At 44.9% G+C, this 25,849-nt stretch overlaps 1 protein-coding gene across 1 annotated transcript in view; it reads right to left on the bottom strand.

Annotated features, from left to right (window-relative positions):
• The window catches only part of LOC124594072 (putative inactive carboxylesterase 4), an 86,951-nt gene that overhangs the window by 18,155 nt on the left and 42,947 nt on the right, over positions 1-25,849 (bottom strand). The window contains exon 6 of the mRNA XM_047132422.1: positions 18,765-18,964. Coding sequence (XP_046988378.1) covers positions 18,765-18,964 — 200 coding nt within the window. The remainder of the gene's footprint in view (positions 1-18,764; positions 18,965-25,849) is intronic.

The following is a 25,849-nucleotide window of genomic DNA, read 5'->3' as shown; positions in this document are numbered from 1 at the left end:
ATTCTCGGCGTCTGGGGTGTCGCATTGTCCTACTCGAATTGCCCAAGTCTGTCGGAATGCACGATGGACGTTAATGTATGCAGGTGATCAGAGGGGATGCTTACGTAAGTGTCACTTGTCACAGTCGTATCTAGACGTATCAGAGGTCCCACATCACTCCAACTGCATTCGCCCCACACCATTACAGAGCTTCTACCAGCTTGAACAGTCCCCTGCTGACATTCAGGGTCCATGGACTCATGAGGTTGTCTCTATACCCGTACCCCACCTTCCGCTCGATACAATTTGAAACGAGACTCGTCCCACCAGGCAACATGTTTTCAGTCATCAACAGTCCAATGACGGGCCCAGACGGGGCGCAAAGCTTTGTGTCGTGCAATCATCAAGGGTACACGAGTGGGCCTTTTGCTCCGAAAGCCCATATCGATGATGTTTCTTTGAATGGTTCGCACGCTGACACTTGTCGATGGCCCAGCACTGAAATCTGCAGCAGTTTGCGGGAGGGTTGCACTTCTGTCACGTTGAACGATTCGCTTCAGTCGTCGTTGGTCCCGTTCTTGCATGATCTTTTTCCGGTCGCAGCTATGTCGGATATTTGATGCTTTACAGGATTCCTGATATTCACGGTACACTCATGAAATGGTCGTAAGGGAAAATACTCACTTCATCACTACCTCGGAGATGCTGTGCCCCATCGCTCGTGCGCCGACTATAACACTACCTTCAAACTTCCTTAAGGAGGGACGTTGATGAAATTGACCAAAAATGTCAAGTTTCGATTTATTTTTTCCTTGTTAATACAACTTATGGACAATAAGTTCCCAACGTTTCAATGTTGAAATCGCATCAGAAGTGCCTGAAAATTAATTAAAAGTGTGACGCGGCCTCCCTGCCACAGGCACGTTTTGAAACAGCACTTCAATATCAGCTCAGTCAACAACGATTCTGTGTATTACTTTCAACCAAACGTGTGCAGGATACATCTAGAAGGCCGCGATACATACCCATGGGTTTTGTAGATCATCTTTGACCGATCCTGCACTTCTCAAAAAGTGCGTTCATGGCAAAACCTAAAATCCAAATGAGTCTCTAAATTCACTCATATGGAAACGATGCCCTAAAAACACATTTGCATCTGGTACAGTTGTCAGCATTGCATTGTATTTAATGATGGGAACGTCGGGAGGATGAATGTATTAGAAAGAATGGGCTTCAAGATAGGAAATTTTACTCAAGACATCCTGAGAAAAATAGATTTACAGTGCGCGTCTGCAGCTGAAAAGTCAGTTGAAGATCTGGTAAAGGAAAGAAGACAGACAACAAGAAACTAGAAGAGAAACCTTGAAAGGAAAGACGACCCAGAGCACAAATGTGGTGCCCTCTGAAAAAGTGACATAAGAAAAAAAGTTAGACTGAACTTTAAATTGCGTTTCCGGGAAAATTTGTTTTTTAAAGTTTATGTACCTTTTCCTCAGATTCTATTAATGCTAGAATTATGAAATTTTGTGCACATATTTCTGAAAACCTAATAAACTGTGTCTCAAGAGCAAATTTTTAAGTTCTGATTGCAAGCTGAGAGAAGGGGGCAAAGTGCTTGGAATTTTGTATGAATTTAAAATTGTACTTGTGGAATTACAATTAAAAAATTATGAAAATTCTCCTATTTGACCTGTTCCAAAAACCTCATGAGAGAAGCTTACAACATAGAAAGAGATGAAACAGAGAAATTTTTGTAGAAATCTCTTGAATACTTTTTGAGAAAAAGGAACATACATTATTTTTTGAAAATAATCAAAGGACTTTATATGTAAATGCTTTACTTTCATGTAAAGCGTGGTACAAAATTTCATTGCCATATCTCCAAAACTGTGGATTTGGTGCATTTTTGAAATAGTGTGTGTTTTTCATCAACGTCCCCCCTTACATCTTGATGACCTGCCGTTGTAGCAGCAGTAACCGATGTAACAACTGCGCCAGACAGTTGTTTATATAGCCGTTGTCGACCGCAGCGCCGTATTCTTCCTTTTCACATATCTCTGTATTTGAGTATGCCTCGGTGTATTTAAAATAATACGCCTTACCTATACCTTAAGCGGTCCCCAGAAGGTCGATAATATTGTGCAATATTATTGACGTACTCCGTAGGCAACTCAGTAATTTTGTCAACTGTATTTTAAATAATATTGGGCAATGCAATAATGCTGTGATTCGGACGATAAAGCCGCTGCTGTTGCGATAATTGCTTCACTTTGTTGGAAGCAGAAAAAAAGTGGATGAGAAATTGATTCAAGGAACGTCAAAGACAAATTACGGAAACTGGTTGATAGATTGAAGTTGAACGAAAAAATGAAATATTATCATAACTTCTTGTGTGTTTATGGTCTAACATTTGATACACTACTGGAATTGGCGTCCCTACGTATGAGGACTGCACCCTCCCTCCCTGGATAAATTTCTGCAGGCACGTAGAATGAGAGACGCAATTCCACCAAGTGAGCGGGTATCTATTACGCTACGATACCTTGCTAATGACACTTATTTCGAATACTTGAAATTTACAAGTGCAGTTTCACCTTCCAGTATTTGAGACATACCCATGGGAACATGCCGTGCAATAAAGCATGTGCTTAAGGATTACGTACAGGGTGGCAGCCAGTCAAGGAACATTTTAGAGAATTGGTTTAAGAAATTTATTTCAAAGACCCAGTGAAATCTTTACAAGTTTTCTCCCAGAGCAACTTCGGCTGTGCCTACGTGACACAAGTTGCCTGCTTTTCAGAACCGAGGCAGCTCTGTCCAGTTAAGCTGCTGGTAAGAGACGCCCTCAGCCCTGTGCTGAAACTGACAGCGAATTCATGCCAATGGTTTTAGTCAATAGCAATTCACGCCATTGGTTTTAGCCAGTAGCGTGGGTGGGATACACGTCACGTGTGTGGACTCTGGAGGATTCTGCATTGAAGAACATAGTTGCCTCGCTCTCTTGTGATCCAGACCTCGAGCGGGACAGACGTCTTTCTTGGGAGGCAGAGCCGTCCACCAACATAAGTTGACATGAACCGCCTCCCCATCCTTTGCCCGCATACTTAGTTGTTCGGCATCCTAGACTGGCCTAAACCAGGGAACTTCCAACCCTAGGCGCGCGCCCTTTGTATACCGTACACTGAAACACTTTTTCTTTATTTCACCTAATTTCCTGCTCTGTCGTTCAACGGCAGCCCTGGATACCCACGTACAAGTCGTGATCGTTCAACCTCCTGTACATCGTCGTCGCAAGCCGAATCCAACGACCTTTGCCCCTCCCCCCTTCCTTGCCCATGTGCAGTTATATTCGGGTAAATGATGTATACACAGAGACAAATATTTAGACATACTTTTGTTAATAACTGTGCACTAATTAAATATTTTAGAAACATCTTCCTTCGTAACCGTTCCCTATTTTTCTGGACAACAAATACGAGGCCTATTCTGAAAGTAAGCTCCGATTGATTGCCAAATTGAAATCACAGTGAACATCAGAAATGTTTTACTTGTAACAATTAGCTACACCTTTCAGCTACTTCTCTACGTAGTCGCCGTTCTGACTTAGACTTTTGTCATAGCGTTGTACCAACTTTTCAATAGCCTCATCATAGAAGGCAGCCGCCAGTGCTTTCCGCCATTTCTCCACGCTGGCCTACACCTCGTTGTCTGTGTCAAAATGTTGTCTTCAAAGACAGCGGTTCATGTGACCAGAGATGAAACTCAGGGGGAGACAATTGCGGACTGTATTGTGGGTAATCTCACATTTCCATTTGAAAACGATGCAGGAGCATCTTCATTGCCCCTGCAGAATGCGGCTGAGAATTGTCTTGAAGAAGAAACAGCACGACAGTTATGTAATGTTAGCTGCATAGCTTCAGGCGAAATTTCTCACCAGGCCCTCGTACTTGGCGGCAGACACTATTTTCTAGACATCTTTACGCACTCACTGCGAGCTCAGAAATGAGAAGAGCGACGTGATGCTAACTGGGGTTATACTAGAGACACTACCCAACACATCTGTGCAAAGCTTTATCGGATTTTCATAGTCGTTTCCATTTCGCGACCGATCGGAGCTTACTTTCTAAACGCCCTTCGTAATACGATCCATCATTCTTCTTAACACTACTGTTATATACTCATATCACCTAACATCTCACAAAGCGAACAATGATTTATACATTTCGGTGCACTCGAAAAACAATGCTCTTCCATCTTATTTTGAACTTACTTTGCACATTAAAAAAAACCCTAACATAGCGTAATGTCCTTGCTATATTCAGCATGCGAGAGATTGTCAAGAATATTGTCAATAGTGCCCATAGATGGCACAGTATTCCCAAAGCTTTTAATGTTTTCAATATTGTTGCACAATCTCTCAGTCTCACTCGTAGACGGTCAATATTTTTGTACGTCAGGAAAATATTGTCAGCACCATCGACCGTGTAAGGCAGTGGACGTCAAACGTTTTAAAGAGCCAACAATTTTGGGGTGGCATCTCGTACCGCATATGTTCCGATCTTATTATTAAATGGTAACCTAGACAAGTTAGTACGTTATGAGCCCCCAGCAGACTGGCTATAGTAAGGGAGCGATAAGTTGGCTGCCGGCACCACCTGGACCACTCCGTGTCGACTGTCCTCTTGTTACAGAAAGCTGCCACCATCAACGACCGCTAAGTTGTGACACTGTAATTGCGTGAAGAAGTGTTATGTTACGTGAGCTGATGATCAGCTGCTTAATAATGGTAATTTTACTTATTTTTAAATTCATTATGCGATATGAGAAAAGATCAAAAATATTTACTAAATGTTTTGAATGTGTTTTTTGCTTCTAGTCATCGTGTTTTATTACAACAGCCTTAATTTAATTTCATGTTCTTTGCTTGAGATATGAACCAAATTTGAAGATGACTGTCTCTACAATGCGCATTCACGATTGCATGGTACTTCTGTTTGAAATTTATTTCATGGTGGCTGATCGGTACAAGGCACTAATGGCCATGAGTTATCACTGCAGAAGATAAACTATAAAACAGTCCCCGTCACAAATCCTCAATGCCGCGGTGGCCGCGCTGCTTACCCCTCTTCTCCTGAGGTAAGCGACTAACTTTACTTAGTCGACATAAAAGGTTTCTGGGTATGGTATCGCGTCATAATGTAAAAAAAAAAAACTACTGCTGCTGGAGAAAAATCAACATTTCGGCCACGATTGCAGCGGTCTTCTTCTGGGCCGCTGCAATCGTGGCTAAAACGTTGGTTTTTCTCCACCTGCAGAAGTAGTTTTTTTTTTTTACGCCGTTAAGATGCTCTTAATGTTAGCTTTCGTTTTCGCATTCGTCTGTTATTTCCTGCACGCCTAGTGTTATAAAATACGGCTGAGAACCGCGGGCCGCACGAGTGCGTGTGGCCCGTGGGCTGCAGTTTGACCTCTTTAGTATGCACCACCATCTTCAAAGTAGTCCCCTTGAGGGCGAAGACACTGCCTGACAAGAAAGCGAAACACCCAAACTGGGAGGAGGAAATACATCTACATCCATACTCCTCAAGCCACCTGACGGTGGGTGGCGGAGGGTACTTTGAGTACCTCTATCGGTTCTCCCTTCTATTCCAGTCTCGTTTTGCTCGTGGAAAGAAAGATTGTCGGTATGCCTCTGTGTGGGCCCTAATCTCTCTGATTTTATCCTTAGGGTCTCTTCGCGAGATATACGTAGGCGGGAGCAATATACTGCTTGACTCCTTGGTGAAGGTACACTCCTGGAAATGGAAAAAAGAACACATTGACACCGGTGTGTCAGACCCACCATACTTGCTCCGGACATTGCGAGAGGGCTGTACAAGCAATGATCACACGCACGGCACAGCGGACACACCAGGAACCGCGGTGTTGGCCGTCGAATGGCGCTAGCTGCGCAGCATTTGTGCACCGTCGCCGTCAATGTCAGCCAGTTTGCCGTGGCATACGGAGCTCCATCGCAGTCTTTAACACTGGTAGCATGCCGCGACAGCGTGGACGTGAACCGTATGTGCAGTTGACGGACTTTGAGCGAGGGTGTATAGTGGGCATGCGGGAGGCCGGGTGGACATACCGCCGAATTGCTCAACACGTGGGGCGTGAGGTCTCCACAGTACATCGATGTTGTCGCCAGTGGTCGGCGGAAGGTGCACGTGCCCGTCGACCTGGGACCGGACCGCAGCGACGCACGGATGCACGCCAAGACCGTAGGATCCTACGCAGTGCCGTAGGGGACCGCACCGCCACTTCCCAGCAAATTAGGGACACTGTTGCTCCTGGGGTATCGGCGAGGACCATTCGCAACCGTCTCCATGAAGCTGGGCTACGGTCCTGCACACCGTTAGGCCGTCTTCCGCTCACGCCCCAACATCGTGCAGCCCGCCTCCAGTGGTGTCGCGACAGGCGTGAATGGAGGGACGAATGGAGACGTGTCGTCTTCAGCGATGAGAGTCGCTTCTGCCTTGGTGCCAATGATGGTCGTATGCGTGTTTGGCGCCGTGCAGGTGAGCGCCACAATCAGGACTGCATACGACCGTGGCACACAGGGCCAACACCCGGCATCATGGTGTGGGGAGCGATCTCCTACACTGGCCGTACACCACTGGTGATCGTCGAGGGGACACTGAATAGTGCACGGTACATCCAAACCGTCATCGAACCCATCGTTCTACCATTCCTAGACCGGCAAGGGAACTTGCTGTTCCAACAGGACAATGCACGTCCGCATGTATCCCGTGCCACCCAACGTGCTCTAGAAGGTGTAAGTCAACTACCCTGGCCAGCAAGATCTCCGGATCTGTCCCCCATTGAGCATGTTTGGGACTGGATGAAGCGTCGTCTCACGCGGTCTGCACGTCCAGCACGAACGCTGGTCCAACTGAGGCGCCAGGTGGAAATGGCATGGCAAGCCGTTCCACAGGACTACATCCAGCATCTCTACGATCGTCTCCATGGGAGAATAGCAGCCTGCATTGCTGCGAAAGGTGGATATACACTGTACTAGTGCCGACATTGTGCATGCTCTGTTGCCTGTGTCTATGTGCCTGTGGTTCTGTCAGTGTGATCATGTGATGTATCTGACCCCAGGAATGTGTCAATAAAGTTTCCCCTTCCTGGGACAATGAATTCACGGTGTTCTTATTTCAATTTCCAGGAGTGTATATTCTAGAAATTTTAACAAAAGCCCGTACCGAGCTACTGAGCGTCTCTCTTGCAGAGTCTTCCACTGCAGTTTATCTGTCATCTCCGTAACGCTTTCGCAATTACTAAATGATCCTGTAACGAAGCGCGCTGCTCTCCGCTGGATCTTCTCTATTTCTTCTATAAACACTATCTGGTACGGATGCCACACCGGTAAGTAGTATTCAAGCAGTGGGCGAACAAGTGTACTGTAACCTACTTCCTTTGTTATCGGAATGCATTTCCTTAGTATTCTTCCAATGAATCTCACTCTGGCATCTGCTTTACCGACGATCAACTGTATATGGTCATTCCATTTTAAACGAAATTTCACGGGTTGAGAACGTATGTGATACTAGGTCAGTGATTACAATATTGAGGCAAATTGGTAAGGAACTTGGCAGTAGGAGCCCACTTATCAGTATGACACAGCTCCTCCTTGCCTTGGATTGATGCACTGATTCGGTTGCGATTGATGTCATGAAGCTACTGTGTACTCTATTGAGGCAAGCTGACACACAACTGTTGCGACTAGTCCTTGATATCCTTCCTGAATATTGGCGCAGGGACAGATTTGACGTTCGAGCTGGTCCCACACATGTTCTATTGGCTACAGATCTGGAGATTTTGCTAGCCACAGGAGCACCTCAACATCACAGAGACACGTGCCATGTATGGGTGAGCGTTGTCCTATTAAACAATGGAGCCACAATACTGTCACATGAGAGGTAACCCATGAGGACGCATGATGTCTGTGGCGTACCGTTGTTTCGTCAGAGTGTCCTCTAGGGCCAGTGACCTGAGCTCAATACCCGATGTTTTCCCACACCTCGATGACAGGAGTGACACACGTGTGCCTCTTCAAAACTTTGGATAAATGGGACTTCCCACAAGTCGCCACACTGCTCGCCGGCGATGGTTATCCGGGGTAGTGAAGAACTGTGACGCCATTCTTCAGCTGTCCATGCTACCCAGTCACGGTATCATTCCAAACGCAGCCGTCTGATAACGGTAATCCCCCAGTCCCCCTCCTTCTATGCTGTAGGATGACAGAGATATGTTGCAGGGAGTCCATTACTTGTTCTCGGATGGAAGGCGCAGATGCAAAGAGTTTACGATGTCTACGTGCACAATACGACGGTCGTCCGTTGAGATGATCAGGCGTGGTATACTGGAACCTTGACGACGGATGCACCAGCCCTCACGTTTCCAAGCAGTCCGACAGCGGGTCACTTGTCACATCTGAATGCCCCATAAATCTGAATACTGTACGATTCGCCCAGCCAGCAAAATTGAGGCCCACAATTTGGACCTTTTCAAATTCTATCAGGTGCTGATAAGGTCGTCTCATATGAGTGCACGGCATCTCCTTGTGCTTTGCATGATCACTCAAAATCTCAGGCTGTTCACGGCCTTATACAGCATACATTACCAGGGGTGCTAGATAGCAACTCTAATCATTTACATACATGTCGATGGTGTGCACATGTACGAAGTTACATTGATATTCCATTATACAGGGTGAAAAGTATTTAAACCGACGAGCTCTGGGAGGTTGTAGGGGACATCAAAACAAATATTTTTCCCTAATGTTATTTTTTCCTATGAGGAGTTTCTAAACCGGTAGAGGAAGATTTCTCTCGCGGCAAATTGATGAAACCAACTAACAGTTTTCCATTTTTCTTTTTTATGACCAAGAGACAACACATTAACACAACCCAATTTCCATTACATTAGAATTTCAAAAATGCCTCCATTGACACTTAAACAAAGGTTACACCATCGGATCATGTTCTGTCTGACACGAGCAAAAACCCCAGGAGTATCCTGAATTGTTCCTGCTGCTGCTACTATCTGGGCAAACAGTTCCTCTTCTGATGCAACAGGAGTTGCGTAAAGAAGGTTGCGCATCTATCCCCACACAAAAAACTCTAGAGGGGACATATCTGGGGATCGAGCATGCCATGTTACAGGACCACCTCTACTAATCCACGTTTCTAGGAACCGTCGGTCCAGGAATCGACGCACACGACGACTGAAATGTGCCGGCGCCCCGTCATGTTTGAACCACATGCGTTGTCTTTTAGGGAGCGGGACGTCTTCCAGCTATTCTGGCAATGCTCTGGCGAGAAAATTGTAATAGTATCTGCCATTTAATGGCCTAGGTAGCAGATACGGCCCAATTAAACAGTCCCCAAAAACACCGTCCCACACATTAACGAAGAACCGCACTTGATGAGCGGTAGCAACTGTGGCATGTGGGTTATCCTCACTCCAAACATGCGCATTGTGCATGTTGAAGACTCCATCACGTCCGAACGTTGCTTCATCGGTAAACAACACAGAGGATGGAAATGTAGGATGCATTTCACACTGTTCCAGGTACCACTGCGAAAACTGTGCTCTGGGTGGATAATCAACTGGTTCCAGGTTGTGGACACGCTGTAAGTGAAATGGACGTAACAATTGCTCTCGAAGGACTGTTCTTACACTCGTCTGATTCGTCCCCATGTTACGTGCAATTGCAAGAGCGCTGATTGATGGATCTCGCTCCACATGCTGCAAGACAGCTTCCTCAAATTGCAGCGTTCTTACCGTGCGACGGCGTCCTTGTCCAGGTAATCTGCTAAATGACGCGGTTTCACGCAGACGTTGGTACACAGCAGCAAAGGTCGTATGATGTGGGATACGGCGATTAGGATATTGTTGTTGATAAACCCGCTGTGCAGCTCGTCCGTTGTGGTGCGCTACGTAGTACGCACCAACCATATCAGTGTACTCACCCCAGGTGTATCGCTCCATTAGTAAACAGAGACAACGCACTGCTACACTGGTGGACAGCAGTTGCCTACAACTGATGAGCGTAATATGCCCTCTAACAACTGAAGAGCATAATACGGCCTCCACCGGTTTAAATAATCCTCATAGGAAAACGTGACATTAGGGAAAAATATTTGTTTTGATGTCCCCTACAACCTCCCAGAGCGTCCGCCCCAGTAGCTGAGTGGTCAGCGTGACGGATTGCCGTCCTCTGGGCCCGGGTTCGATTCCCGGCTGGGTCGGAGATTTTCTCCGCTCAGGGACTGGGTGTTGTGTTGTGTTCATCATCATTTCATCCCCATCCGGCGTGCAGGTCGCCCAATGTGGCGCCGAATGTAATAAGACCTGCGATATGGCGGCCGGACCTGCCCCGCGAGGGGCCTCCCGGCCAATGACGCCAAACGCTCATTTCCACCTCCCAGAGTTTGCCGGTTTAAATACTTTTCACCCTGTATCTTCTGGGTATTCCACTTTTTTCAACAGGCATTGTACATCGACCCCAAACGCTTTTGTCACTTTTCAAATGCGTCCTGAAGGTTTTTCTCTACTAGGACGTTTAGTACCCTCTGCGATTCCACTTGATTCTCTTCCACTGTATCAAATTTTCACCCCTTCGATTTGACTCTCATCTTGAGGAAGAGGAAGAAGCCAGGGGGATCAGTTCGGCGAGTGGAGAACAAGTGTAACCTTGCTTTTGCTAAAAAATTCACGAGTAATGTAGGCCGTACGCGGATATGCATTATCATGATAGAGTAGCCAGTAGCTCGTACGCCACTTCTGTGAAAGTTTTCTCTTCATCTCTTTTTACAAACCTCTTAGAACAACGCGACTGAACTCTCGATTGATCAGCTGACCAGGAGAGACGAACTCTTTATGTACAATCCCGGTAGTATAAAAAAATTAACGCTTTGACTTGTCGAACTTTTTCGGGCCGAGGTGAAGGAGGAATCTTCCGTTTCGACAATTGCGACATAGTTTGAGGGGCATAGACATAACGTTAGCTTTCTTCAGCGGTGACAACCTCCGAAAGATAGTTTCAATCACTTTGAAACAATCGTTTAAGTTCCTTACAGACTTCGAAGTAATGCTGTTTTCGAACGTCTTGATCAGTCGTTTTACAAACTTCTGCGCTATCCTTCTAATGTTCAGTTCTGACAGAACACATTCACATTCAGTATAACGTCCCGCACCGCGTCCGCAAAACCCTTAGCGTCATCTGCCCGTTCCATATCCGCATCTGCAGATATCTGAGCGTAACCACGACAAAAAAAAAAAAAAAAAAAAAAAAAAACTAATCAGTCTTGGCAGGAAAGTCGTTTTGAATTTCGAAGTTGCGTGTGGAAATAGATTTCTCGAGACAACATAGTTCCTCATTGATGTGAGAGCCAAATACGGTACAGTGACTGCCGTGGGGCAGACAGAAGCTCTCCGGAGCGCTCGCTGCAGCGGCTCGGACAACGTGTGCTGTGGGCGCCAAGAGTTATGGGGTCGGCGATCAAGGCAGGTGCGGCCGACACATCAGAAGACTTCACTTAGCGTGCCCATTTGACCGTTCAAAGCAAGCCACAATGCTCTGAAGTGTGCCTACACATCAGATTGTTCACAGGGAGCTACAGTGCCCCACAAGCTGAACAGCCTGTTTTATAAAAAATATATATATTCATGTTAAAAGTCATGCGTGTTAGAAGTCCAGGTAGGCACTTGATAGATTATCATCATTTATTTTCCTATTGTTCCAAAATCTGATTTTGAAGTTAAATGTTCTCATGGCGATTAATAAAAATACTAAATGTACTTGGGGAAGACATTTTTAAAATGGTCTCAGAAAAATTATTACATCTTTCAACATTTTTTTTCTCATCTCAGTCGATTAACTGTCTTGATTTATCTCAGACAATTGGAACTTCGAACAACTTCGAATTAATTGGCTCAAACATGTTTAGTTTTCTGTCTCGTCGTGTGTCCACATCTCCTTCCAGGCAGTACTGGGGATGAGATCTTTTATAAAAAGTTGCGGCAGCTCGGCAAGACTATTAATTTCTATACGTTATTCTTCTTATCATTGGTATTTTCTCGAGTCATGTGCTCCAACACGGTACTGAGAATGTACGCTGAGCGCGGCAGTCTCTTACATTAACGAAGTGCTGATGGTTGTACAGTGTTTAGACTTCTGTCGGCAACAAACACACAACGTTTTGTATAGTGCTGTAAATCGAAAGAGCGTAATACACTCCTGGAAATTGAAATAAGAACACCGTGAATTCATTGTCCCAGGAAGGGGAAACTTTATTGACACATTCCTGGGGTCAGATACATCACATGATCACACTGACAGAACCACAGGCACATAGACACAGGCAACAGAGCATGCACAATGTCGGCACTAGCACAGTGTATATCCACCTTTCGCAGCAATGCAGGCTGCTATTCTCCCATGGAGACGATCGTAGAGATGATGGATGTAGTCCTGTGGAACGGCTTGCCATGCCATTTCCACCTGGCGCCTCAGTTGGACCAGCGTTCGTGCTGGACGTGCAGACCGCGTGAGACGACGCTTCATCCAGTCCCAAACATGCTCAATGGGGGACAGATCCGGAGATCTTGCTGGCCAGGGTAGTTCACTTACACCTTCTAGAGCACGTTGGGTGGCACGGGATACATGCGGACGTGCATTGTCCTGTTGGAACAGCAAGTTCCCTTGCCGGTCTAGGAATGGTAGAACGATGGGTTCGATGACGGTTTGGATGTACCGTGCACTATTCAGTGTCCCCTCGACGATCACCAGTGGTGTACGGCCAGTGTAGGAGATCGCTCCCCACACCATGATGCCGGGTGTTGGCCCTGTGTGCCTCGGTCGTATGCAGTCCTGATTGTGACGCTCACCTGCACGGCGCCAAACACGCATACGACCATCATTGGCACCAAGGCAGAAGCGACTCTCATCGCTGAAGACGACACGTCTCCATTCGTCCCTCCATTCACGCCTGTCGCGACACCACTGGAGGCGAGCTGCACGATGTTGGAGCGTTAGCGGAAGACGGCCCAACGGTGTGCGGGACCGTAGCCCAGCTTCATGGAGACGGTTGCGAATGGTCCTCGCCGATACCCCAGGAGCAACAGTGTCCCTAATTTGCTGGGAAGTGGCGGTGCGGTCCCCTACGGCACTGCGTAGGATCCTACGGTCTTGGCGTGCATCCGTGCGTCGCTGCGGTCCGGTCCCAGGTCGACGGGCACGTGCACCTTCCGCCGACCACTGGCGACAACATCGATGTACTGTGGAGACCTCACGCCCCACGTGTTGAGCAATTCGGCGGTACGTCCACCCGGCCTCCCGCATGCCCACTATACGCCCTCGCTCAAAGTCCGTCAACTGCACATACGGTTCACGTCCACGCTGTCGCGGCATGCTACCAGTGTTAAAGACTGCGATGGAGCTCCGTATGCCACGGCAAACTGGCTGACACTGACGGCGGCGGTGCACAAATGCTGCGCAGCTAGCGCCATTCGACGGCCAACACCGCGGTTCCTGGTGTGTCCGCTGTGCCGTGCGTGTGATCATTGCTTGTACAGCCCTCTCGCAGTGTCCGGAGCAAGTATGGTGGGTCTGACTCACCGGTGTCAATGTGTTCTTTTTTCCATTTCCAGGAGTGTATATTTATCAGTTCATGCTCAATTTTTCTCCAGTTTTTGTTAATCTCGATATCGGAATCTCTGGTGCACATCATACAACAGTCAAGTTTTCCTTCGTCACTGTTAATGTAACGAGTAGTCACTCTCATGTAGTTTATTTTACAATATAAATTACTGCAAGGATCAGCTGATGACGTTCGTCTTTCATATCTGAAAGCATTCCTCAACTCTCTAGAAACAGCTTCACTTAAGCGATTGGCTGTTTCCTTCAAAGTTTTGCAAATGGCGGTTGTATGAAGTATCAGTTTCTTGGCACACACTGCACCGTACTTGGGCCGCACATCAACAAGGAACTGCATCGCCTCGAGACATCCATTTCCACATACAACTGCAAAAACTAAAATGTGTTTCTTGACACGACTGATGAGATTTTTTGTCTAAGCTACTTTCAAATTCGGCAGGCCTTCAGGAACTTTTACGTTTTTCTTAGTATTGAAAGAAGTAATTACGCTACCTTTTAGATCCTGATACGCATGTTTTGACAAATTTTAAGCCCCACTTTCGTGTCTGGTGTAAGAATACACTTTCTTTACACACAAAACACTACTCTTTCATTTTCTCACAGCACTCAAATACATAATCAAATTTTTTCCCAGTAGATTATTTCTATTTGGCTTCTAACAATAATGTGAAATCACCTAGTCTCACCTAATATGATATTATTATGCCCATGGCATGGCTTTTATGGAACCACTCTCGCTTGTGTCTAACCTGACACATTTGTTACCTACACAGGCCCAAAGGCTTTAAGTTTTCAGCTCACATAACAACAGACGTGTGGTGGCGATCCATGTAATGTCGTTCACTGACCACAGGTAACACAACTTGTCGAAAAGCGTATAATAACGATGATATTGTGCTTTAATTTTTAACTACATAGCTGTTGTTACTGAGTAAATCCTCACATAGAGTCCGTGCACGATACTGTGGCAATGTGCAGTGACCAATTTTCGTCCAAAGCGCTGGGCGAGTTCATTTGTTTGTTCGTAAGGCCGACAGGTGTTAGCCGCCTTGTGGCCAGTCGGCGTTGACGGAATCGAGGCGTACGCCCTGGAATCCTTCTCAAACGAGTTTACAGGAACTATTCGGTAAAAATATTTCATTTTTGCTTTACTTATAGCTTTTCATGTCAGCTTCAGGGTGATGTGTCCATCATTTCGTTAATGGTCATAGTTATTGTAATATTTACGTGGAAGTAAGACACCGTGCGAAATTCTGAAAAGGTTGCAATGAAAAATAGAGTCGCTATGATTTTGCGTTTGGTGCATATTACATAACATGTTGCTGTGTATGAAATTTAGCTAACATAGTGAATTTTTCTTTAGACAATCTGTCACTAATATTGAAAAAACTGTTCTGACATAGCACACTCATTTGTGATAGCGCCGCGCCAGCGGTAAAGCCAGAGTGAAATATCCATAACATCCCTCATATTTCGAAACGGTTTCAGGTATCGAAATGAGATTTTAGCAAACGATAGCACACAAGGAGGAGAGTATTTTACAATATAATTATTATGCAAAACTTTATTATATAACTTGTTATTCCACTAACTACAGACATTTTTGATGAAAGAATGTAGTTTTAAGGGCTGTCGATAGCTTGTGAAACGAGAAAAGCTATGGGTTATGGAATATCATAAGTGAAGACATTACACGTTTATTTGTACCGAAGATGTGCTTTTTCATAAGCTCTTGACCTGGCTCTTCCTCAGTTCTTCACTCAATAAACTTAATAAACGACTGTTTCAGAATTCTCTTGAAATTGTCTCTGCACAACATGTTAGTGAGGTGAAACTGTGTAAACTCCGCTGTGTTTTGGTAAAAGAAACAAATTTTAACATGTAATCCAGAGAAATGTGTAGGCTGTACTCAAATTTCGTCACTCATGGCGCGTCTCTGAAAGTTACAAATGGTTAACAAGCCAGGCGAAACTAAATCGCTGCGTTTTCGGAGGAATTCTTTTTAGATGCTAATCAAAGCAGAGGTGACAGGTCTTTTTGAATGGTCACTATGCAAGTGCGAGCGTAGGCTTCAGTTTAGAAAGGTATTTCCCCTCCAACACCCCGCCTTTCTCCTACAACGTCTGTTCCCTAACCCCCAACACCACCACTGTCCCCACGCCTGCCCTGTCGTCTGCACATATACCAGCCACGGTATTCGGTGCGGACTCTAGCCCAAGAATGTTCGTAACAGTGTAGACCTCTAAAAATAGCGTATTACCAAAGAATTGTTGAAGTGTTGGGTGGTCTACCACGATCTTGCAGAATCAGAACCCTAACTTTCTGAACATTTTTTGGTTCAGTGCCAACCGATGTATCAGTTGATGATGACCCATTTTGGAAAGGCTCACTATATCAGCCTATGTCTGAGCTAAATCGTTGTCTCCAAAAGTTTGCTTCGGAATTTGGTGCATTTTACTCAAGTGCAGAACAAAACTTTATACAGATGCATTGTTCCTTCAGACTAGCAATCCCAAAACGGAAAGTTCACAACAAGTTGACGGCAAAAATCTGATCACCCACACCTAACCAAAGCACTCAATTTGCAGCCACCTGTCACTCTCATACAAGGACGATGTATAGAAAGAGACATTTTGTTACTCTTAACCATTTACGCACATAATTCAAATAACATGAACTTTTGAGTGCAAAGAACTGTATAACAGAGATTTAGGGACATTGGTGATGAATGCATGAGTCAGAGTTGAAATTGGTACCTTTACAGATTTCTTAGCCTCTTCCTGTTTGCCTATTGAGGTTACAAGCGGCCTTGCTAAAGTTATTCAGGAGGAATGGTGTGAAATGAGCATAACACAAAAAAAGCTTATTTAAACGACACCCACTCTCTTTAATTTCCATTCACATTCATCCAAGCACTCAATCTGTAAAGGCTGTAAACAGCTTGAAGCCGAACTCCACTGACAAAATTTCAGAGGTTGTTCAGGAATCTTTTCTGAGTACTTTGGAATAAGGGACTATGGTCTCCTTTGGCTCGTTGCAGAGTAAATGAATTTCGTTTAATTTCTGATCATAATTTGTCATTGCATCTGTAAAAATGTAAATATCCTGTGACTTTGTTAGCTTGGAAATCTCGCAGTCTGGGTTCAGCTGCCTGTCAGAAAGGTTCTTCATCATCTGCATGCATTGGGTAATTTCCTTGCAGATATGTACGAGTTGTATGGGTATGTGTGGAGTGTAGATGAGTGTAATGGATGTGTGAATAGTGTAGCGTAACGTTTTGGTTGTGTGGCAACGATGAGATAAGGGGCAGAGTGAAACTCAGTGTCAGCACATAGTCTACTCCTCTCGAATAACATTCAAGGAGTGAGGAGGGTTGAAGGGGGCACTCAGCTTAACGTCCAAATCCGACAGACAAATGTCAAAATCAACACTGTCACGCTCTCTCACTTCAAGAGACTTGAGACATTCGAAAATGTAACGTACTCAAGTGTAGTCGCACACTTAAGTGGAAACAATTTACTTGGCGTCTCACAGTTTGGATTCCAGAAGGATTGTTCGACTAAGAATGCTATTTGTACATTCAGTCATCAAGTACAACTAGCCTTAAATAACAATTATTACCAGCTGGTATTTTTTGTGAACTTTCCAAGGCATTTGCTTGTGTGGATCATGATTTTATGGAATCGATGGCTTTACATGCAGCTGATTTGAATCATTCTTGATAAACGGAATGAAAAATGTTTGGCTGAATAATTCTAACAATGCCGGAAAGTAGGAAATTTTATTGTCTGAGGGAAAAAAAATCGCAACGGGAGTGCCACAAGGGTCAATTTTGGATCCACCCCTATCCCTTACATATGTGAATGATCTTATGTTTAACATCCAATAAGCAACAGTGATGCTTTTTGCAGATAGTACTAGTGTTATAATAACTCTCATTAGAGAGAAAGCAACAAAAGAAATGGTAAATGATATTTTCCAAAGAATTATTAAGTGGTTCTGTCATAATGGACTCCCTAAATTTTGAAAAAAATACACTACATTCAGTTCTGTACAACAAATAGAATCATACCAATAATTGATGTAGCACATAAGTGGGAAGGAGTAAGTTGGGTAGAATGCTCCAAATTTTTGGGTGTACATATTGATGAAAACTTGAACTCGAAGAAGCATACTACTGAGATTCTCAAACAGTTAAGTTCAGCTACTTCTGTTCTTCACACCATTGCTAATCTTGGAAACAAACGTATCAATATTTTGACAAATATGGCATATTTTCACACAGTAACGTCGTACAGAATATTTTTCTGGGGTAGCTAATCACTTAGAATGTATAAACTGTGCAAAAACGAGCAGTAAGAGTAATATGTGGTATTCACCCACCGACGTCACGTGGCTGCCCCTTTAATGGGCTAGGCACAGTAGATAGATTCGCTAACCCAACTCGTCATAAATAATCCATCAAAATTTCAGAAAAACCATGGTGTTCATACCTACAGCACTAGAGGGAAAAATGACTTTTATTACCCAATTTTAAAGCTGGCAGTGGTTCAGAAATGAGTTCAATATGCAGCAACAAAAATTTTTGTTCATCTTCCCAGTAACATAAAATGTCTGACAGGTAGCAAAGCAGGTCTTACATCCAATATAAAATAATTTCTCCTGGATAGCTCCTTCTGTTCCTCTGATGAATTTCTACATACTAACTGGTATCCAGTAAAAGAAAATTAACTGCAGTTGCATGAGTAGAACTGAAAGTAATAACATGTTCATTGATGTTAACACTAATCTTTTATACATATCCTGTAAACTGAATCGTTCTACATCATCTCGATAAAAGAAACGTTCAAACGATCCATGGAATATGTAAACAACAGACAATGCGTTTTGTTGTTGATGGTAAAGGTTAAGACGCTCATATATGAATGAAATAAGTTGCTTTCATATTTTTTTGTTTTCAAGGTCAACATGGGTTGTCCGGTTGCATGAATGTGCGGCGCTGTTATTTGTTATTAGGTGTGGGATGGGGCGGGTGGGCTGGGCGGGGGGAGGGAGGGAAGGAATGAGGGAGTGTACTCACCTCTGGCGCGAGCGCGTGGCGCATGTCCTCAACGAAGGCCTTGGCGGGGAACTCCATCAAGTACATGAGCACCTCCTCAGAACTGCGCGTGCGCAGTCCCAAGTGCTCGGCCAACACGAATGTACGTTCCGGCACGGCGGTCGAGAAGGCGGCGGGCACCAGCGTACTGCCGCTCATGGCGATGACGCGCTGGAACAGGCCTGCAGCCGTCGCTGCTCAGCAAAACGTTCTCTACCCTCTAGTGAGAGCAGAGATCTTCATACTTATCGTAAAATTAAATTACAGTATAGCAGGCAACGTGTGAAAAAATGCGGGCATCAGTTTCTAGGGTGGTGGAAGGATCGGGGGGCTGCTGTTCAGAAGCTGTGTGAGCCGCTCACTCACTCTCGAAACAGAAATAACACTGTAGTTCATGAGATAGCTGCAAACTTATCATTAGTAAATACACTCTTTGAGATTCTGACGATGGGAGGAGTCATCATCAGTGTTCTGCCAAAACGCAGGTTTTCACTTGGTAGTTCTCCAGGCTGTCCGGTCTTCTGCCATCCTCTTCAGGTCTGCATAATTTCCTCTTCCCTTTATGTCGTCTATCATCTTGTATGTCCTTCTTCCTTTCAGTCTTCTCCCACAAACCAATCCTTCCAAAGCATCTGCTAGAAGCACTCCCTTCTCAATGAATGTCCCAACCACTTCTTTTTCCTTTCTCTTACAACCTACAGCAGATATCTTCTCTCGCCAACCCGTTCCAATACTCTTTCATTACTCAACCTTTCCATCCAGCTTATTCTCTCCGTTCTCCTCCACATCCACATCTCAAACGCTTCTAAACATTTTTCATCCTCTCGTCTCAGCGTCCATGTTTCTGCCCCATATAGTGCCACATTCCACACAAAAGATTTGCCAAGCCTTTTATTTAGACCTTTATCTAATTTGCTACATAAGAGTCTCCTCTTTCTGTTGAATGCCTCCTTCGTTATGACAATTCGCGTTTTCACTTCCTGGTGACATCTCCAGTCTTCAGTTATTGTGCTTCCAAGATATTTAAATGCACTTACTTGGATAATGGTAGATTGTCCTATTTTAATATTGGACAGTTTGCGTCTTTTTCTGATGACCATACTCTTTGTTTCTGCTGTGTTTATTTCCATCCCATATTCCACACAAGCTTCATTCAGATCTTTCAGCATGTTATTCACTGTCCGCTCACTTTCTGCCACTAATACCATGTCATCAGCAAATCTTATACATTCTGTACTCTTTCCACCAATACTTATTCCTCTTTTCCGATATAAGCCTTCCACAATAATCTCTTCAAGGTATGTGTTAAAGAGCAGTGGGGAAAGGCAACAACCTTGTCTAACACCTTGTCCAATGCTGCTTCCTTCTGACATTACATTTCCAGTCCTTGTCCTTACTTTCCGGTGTAAATATAGATTCTGTATCAGTCGTCTCTCTTTCCAATCTACTTTTTTCCTCTTCAAAATATCCATCAGCTTGTTCCACTGAACTCTGTCAAAATCCTTTTCTAAGTCTATAAAAACAGCGAAGATTTCTCTACCAATTTCCATATATCTTTCCCCTATAGTTCTTAACAGGCCAATAGCATCGCTTGTTTCTTTTTCTCTTCTAAATACGAACTGCTCCTCTGCAATCCCTCTATCCAGCTTGCCATATAGCTTTCTATTCAACACTCTCCGCAAGACTTTAGCTGCATGAGAAATTAGACTGATGGTCCGATGCTCTTCACATTTTTTAGTGCTTCTCTTTTCCTCTATTGGTATCATAACTGTTGCAAGTAAGTCCTCACGCCAGGAGGAGTAAAATACGGTAAAACTTTGCTTTTTGCATTTGACACGGTAATTCTGCCAGACAGCAAAGGATTTGGAAGAACAGTTGAAGAGAATGGAGACTGTCTTGAAAGGAGGATATAAGATGAAAATCAACAAAAGCAAGACAAGGGTAGTGGCATATATTCGCATTAAAACAGATGGTGCTGAGGGAAATAGATTTGCAAATGAGACGCTAAGTGTAGTTGATGAGTTTTATTATTTGGGCAGTAAAACAACTTATGGGGGCGGAAGTAGAGAGGATAGAAAATGTAGGCTTGCAATGACATGATAATGGTGGGTGGAGAAGAGAAATTTGTTAACATCAAATATAAATTTGAGCGTTAGGAAGCCTCTTATGAAAGAATTTTTCTGGAGTGTAAGTATGTACGGAAGTGAAACGTTGACGATAAGCAGTTCAGACGAGAAGGGAATAGAAGTCTTTCAAACGTGGTGCTACACAAGAACGGTGAAAGCTGAATGTATAGATAACGTAGCTAATGTGGATGTACTGAATGTAATTAAAAAAAAAGAAATTTGTGAAGTAACATGATTAAAAGAAGGAATCGGTTGACAGGATGTATTCTGAGACAGCAAGGATTCATCAATTTAGTATCGGAGGGAAGAGTGTGTGTGTAAAATTGTAGAGAGACGCCATGGATTAATATAGTAAACAAGTTCAAATACAAGCAGGTTGTAGTAGTTACTCGGAGATGAAGAGGCGTACTCCAGTTAGAGTAGCATGGAGAGCTGCGGGTACATTTCTGCAAATCATCACAAGAAGTGGGAACCTGGGTTCCCATTTCAGTCCACTACAGTCGCTGCGAAGAAATCCTTCTACCTTGAAAACAAAATAAAGCTCAGCAGAAGAAGCAAGGTGATAACAAGAAACATACCAGCACAAGCAAAGACAGCACTCCTCGCCAAAAGATACCTTCTAGAATAAAGCTTGTGGCAATGTACCATTTGAGAAAGAAATTTCTGATACTGGACGACCGTAGCACAGCAGTGGATCATACACTTAAGGAAAATTAGAAGTGAGAATCGACGCGAGAATAACTAGATGAGAGGGAAAAAATAAAATGATGGTGTGGCATTGATGGCTGGGAGACTCCACCCGAGGAAGTTCGGCCATTGGACTCAATTCTTATTTCAGGTAACGCCCCATTGGGCGACTTGCGCGGCGGTGATGAGGATGACAGCACAACACCCACGCCACGAGTGGGTGGCTTTAGGCAAAATTTCTGACTAGCTCCACATACTTGGCGGGAGACACTACTGTTGTAGGCATCTCTGTGTGCTCACTACGCGCTCAGAATTGAAAAGAGTGACGTCACGCGATCGATGGGCATGCTAGAGACACTGTCCAACACATCTGTGCAGAGCTTCACCACATTTTCACAGTGGTTTCCATTTCGCGCCAAATCGGACCTTACTTTCCGAATACCCCTAGTATTAAGGAAAACCTTCACTCAGAATAGTGTCACTCTCCACCTGTGCCTTATACCTGCGGCAAAGCTTTTGTATGATAAGTTTCATACATCACCATGTTTAGATTTCCATGCTAAACAGAACAGCGCACCTTGACTTCCAAATAAAAATCACTATGCTTGGATCCCTGCCAGGAAAAAGATCAACTGGGGTGACGAGGCTTGGTATTAATCAGATCTGTCGGTAGCATCTAGGTGTACATGTTAGAGTTCATTCTAGCATTCAGCCAGGCAATGAACGATTTACCTCTAGTGCAGAAGGCTTCCCAAATCAAAACACTGCCACCACAAAATGTTTGCTCTTTCTTACCTGCTGCTCTTTTCTCAGGTCACGCCAATAATATTGGAATGCATTCGGCAAATCTGAGTTTAACTTGTTTCTATCACTGAAGACCACCTTATCCCGTTCTGAAGTCCATGACATGCGTTTTTCAGCAAACTCCAATCTAGCCTGTTTATGTCTGGTGTTAGCGCAGATTTCTGCAGTCGTTTCTCGAACGCAAGATGTTTGTCAAGTAACAAAATTTGTCGTATACGTCTGGCAGTCAGTGGCAACTGTAAACCAGCAACAAGGCGAGAAGAATGGCGGTTTGTGGCCCTTGTTTTGCGCAAGAACAACCATTTCGATGTCCCAAATAATTTTCTACTTTGCCCATATTTTCCGTTCAGTCCATATAGTGCAACCAATCTAACGAAATTAGCAACCACTATACTTGAACGGTTCAACTTCTTGACGATTTGTTGATTAGAGAGTCCCATTTCTTGCTTTTTCATCACAAGATAACTTTTTTGAGCGTGGTAATGTCACAATCATGGTTTATGTGTAGAACACGCACCGTCACTAATGGTGTCTGTTTCCTATCTGCAGTAAAGGCACTCGCCTACACACTAAAACGGCACAGAGGTGACTGCCTTTGTACTGAGTACCACCCTCTGCTTCCTGGATCGTTAATGTCTTGTTGTATACTGCACTACTGACATCAAATGAGGCATCGTTTGACTGCATTTGTCGGTATACCGGATCTCATACTAATGCGCATACACTGTGTCCAGCTATTCCAATCGACAGTGTTAATTTTCCTACAAATATCCATGCCTTTATACTGATTTCCACTACTATACGAGCCTATCACAAAACGAAAAACGGCAGAAATTCACATGAAGGTCAACGGTTTCGCGACACAACGGACGTTCAAGTGAGTGTGAAGCGCGAGCTGAACAACATCCCAAACACGGTGTGTCCTGGCAGTTCGGCACGGTTCTATGAATGTTCTCCCGTGTTTTGCACAAGTGGAAGGAGACATGAAGCCTTAAAACCACTACTTTAATGTTTCTCTATACTTTTTTATAATCCAGTCTCGAAACTTTTTCGACTTGTTTGAAATATTTAACAGGATATCCTTTATCCCGTTACTACGAGCATATGTAAAGCGCATGACATTTATCATCTAACACTTACGGCGAGAATTTCGGCCCAGCGCAATGCTACAGCAAATGCCCTTTCAGCTGAAGATAGTTTTTTTTGTCGTTCGTTATCCACGCTATCAGAATTTCTTTTACATGGAAAAACAAGGATGACTGGGTTTAAAGTCCCGTCGATATCGAAGTCGTTAGAGGAGCACAAGCTCGATTTGTGTCAAGGATAGGGAAGGAAATCAGCCATACCCTTTCAAAGGAACCATCGCGACCTGGAGCGATCTAGGAAAATCACGGAAAATCTGGTTGACAGGACGTGGATTTGAGCCGTCGTCCTCCCGAATGCCAGTCCAGTGAACTAACGACTGCGCTACCTCGCTCGGTTTTTACACGGAAATGGGCCTCTGTAATTATTTCGGCAAACACTTTTTCTTCTTTATTGTTATTTTTAAACCTGTTTACAGGCAGGCCAGCAGCAGCATACTACGTCGCTCTTTGGCCTCAGAGAAACATAAAAGAGACAAATGAAGACAATGTGAGATAAAAATATGGTGGACATATAAACGGAGACAAACACTTTTTAAAATACAAGGTGCCGTTCACGGGTGTAGAGTACAAGATAAAATTGTTCAGACACTTGGACACAGACAGAAACGAAAATTGTCACACGTGAACGTAGGTGCACAAAACGAATAACACTGAACCACTTAAGCACAAAACGACGGCACACACAGAACACGAGGCGTTGACCTCCGGCGCGCGAATGTTCACTAACCGTGTACGAGTCCGGGGACCTGCCAAGAGAGGAGGAGGGGGGGGGGAGAGGGAGGGGGGAGAGCAGATGCCATGGGCAGGGGAGACAGGGGGAAGGGAGGAAGCGGGAGGGAAAGCCCAGGGGAAGGGGGGGTGGAGGGAGGGGATGGGGGAAAAGGAAAAGGAAGAGAGGGAGGGTGCCTAAAGGAAAGGACACAGGAAGTGGGGGGGGAGGATCAAAGTTGATAGGAGGGGTAGATGGAGGGGAGGAGGACATCATCAGGGAGGGGGAGCTGGCGGAAGCCACCTTGGGAGAGGGTAAGGAGGGTGGAGAGATGGAGACGGGGTGGGATGTGGGAATACAGGCGTGGCAGCGGGCGGGGGTGGGAGATGATGGGTGAGACAAGCAGATGAGGAGGATAGAGTTTGCAGGAGGTGTACAGGATCCGTATCCTTTCAAGGAAAAGGAGGAGGTGGGGGAAGGGGATGAGACTGTACAGGATCCGCGTGGGGGAGGGGAGACGGATGCAATAGGCGAGGCAGAGAGCATGGCATTCAAGGATTTGGAGGGATTTATAAAAGGTAGGGGGGCGGAGATCCATGCCGGATGGGCGTAACAAAGGATAGGGCGGATGAGGGATTTATGGGTGTGGAGGATGGTGGAGGGGCCCAGACCCCACGTACGGCCGGAAAGGAGCTTGAGGAGACGGAGTCGGAAGCGTGCCTTGGCTTGGATTGTCCGGAGATGGGGAGTCGAGGAGAGGCGACGGTCGAGGGTGACGCCAAGATATTTAAGGGTGGAAGTGAGGGCGATAGGACGGCCATAGATGGTGAGATAGAAATCAAGGAGGCGGAAGGAAGGGGTGGTTTTGCCTACAATGATCGCCTGGGTTTTGGAGGGATTGACCTTGAGCAACCACTGGTTGCACCAAGTGGTGAACCGGTCAAGATGGGATTGGAGAAGGTGTTGGGAGCGCTGCAGGGTGGGGGCAAGGGCAAGGAAGGCGGTGTCATCGGCAAACTGGAGAAGGTGGACGGGGGGGGGGGGGGGGGGGATGACGGCGGCGGGCAAACACTGCATCTGCGAAACATTTGTACACTGGCAGCGTCACCGCAAGAAAAGGTTGTGGAACACGAAGAATGAACAAAACAAGCTCAGACATAAGACCCACCACGTAAGAAATTTCAAGTATTATACAGGATGGTCCACTGATAGTGACCGGGCCAAATATCTCACGAAATAAGGATCCAACCAAAAAACTACAAAGAACGAAACTTGTCTAGCTGGAAGGGGGAAACCAGATGGCGCTATGGTTGGCCCGCTAGATGGCGCTGCCATAGGTCAAACGGATATCAACTGCGTTTTTTAAATAGGAACTCCCATTTTTTGTTACATATTCGTGTAGTACGTAAAGAAATATGAATGTTTTAGTTGGACCACTTTTTTCGCTTTGTGATAGATGGCGCTGTAATAGTTACAAACGTATAAATACGTGGTATCACGAAACATTCCACCAGTGCGGACGGTATTTGCTTCGTGATACATTACCCATGTTAAAATAGACCGTTTACCAATTGCGGAAAAGGTCGATATCGTGTT

The sequence above is a fragment of the Schistocerca americana genome, chromosome 2 (assembly GCF_021461395.2).
Source record: "Schistocerca americana isolate TAMUIC-IGC-003095 chromosome 2, iqSchAmer2.1, whole genome shotgun sequence".
In the NCBI taxonomy this organism is placed as follows: Eukaryota; Metazoa; Arthropoda; class Insecta; order Orthoptera; family Acrididae; genus Schistocerca; species Schistocerca americana.
This window is presented reverse-complemented; position numbering and strand designations above follow the sequence as displayed.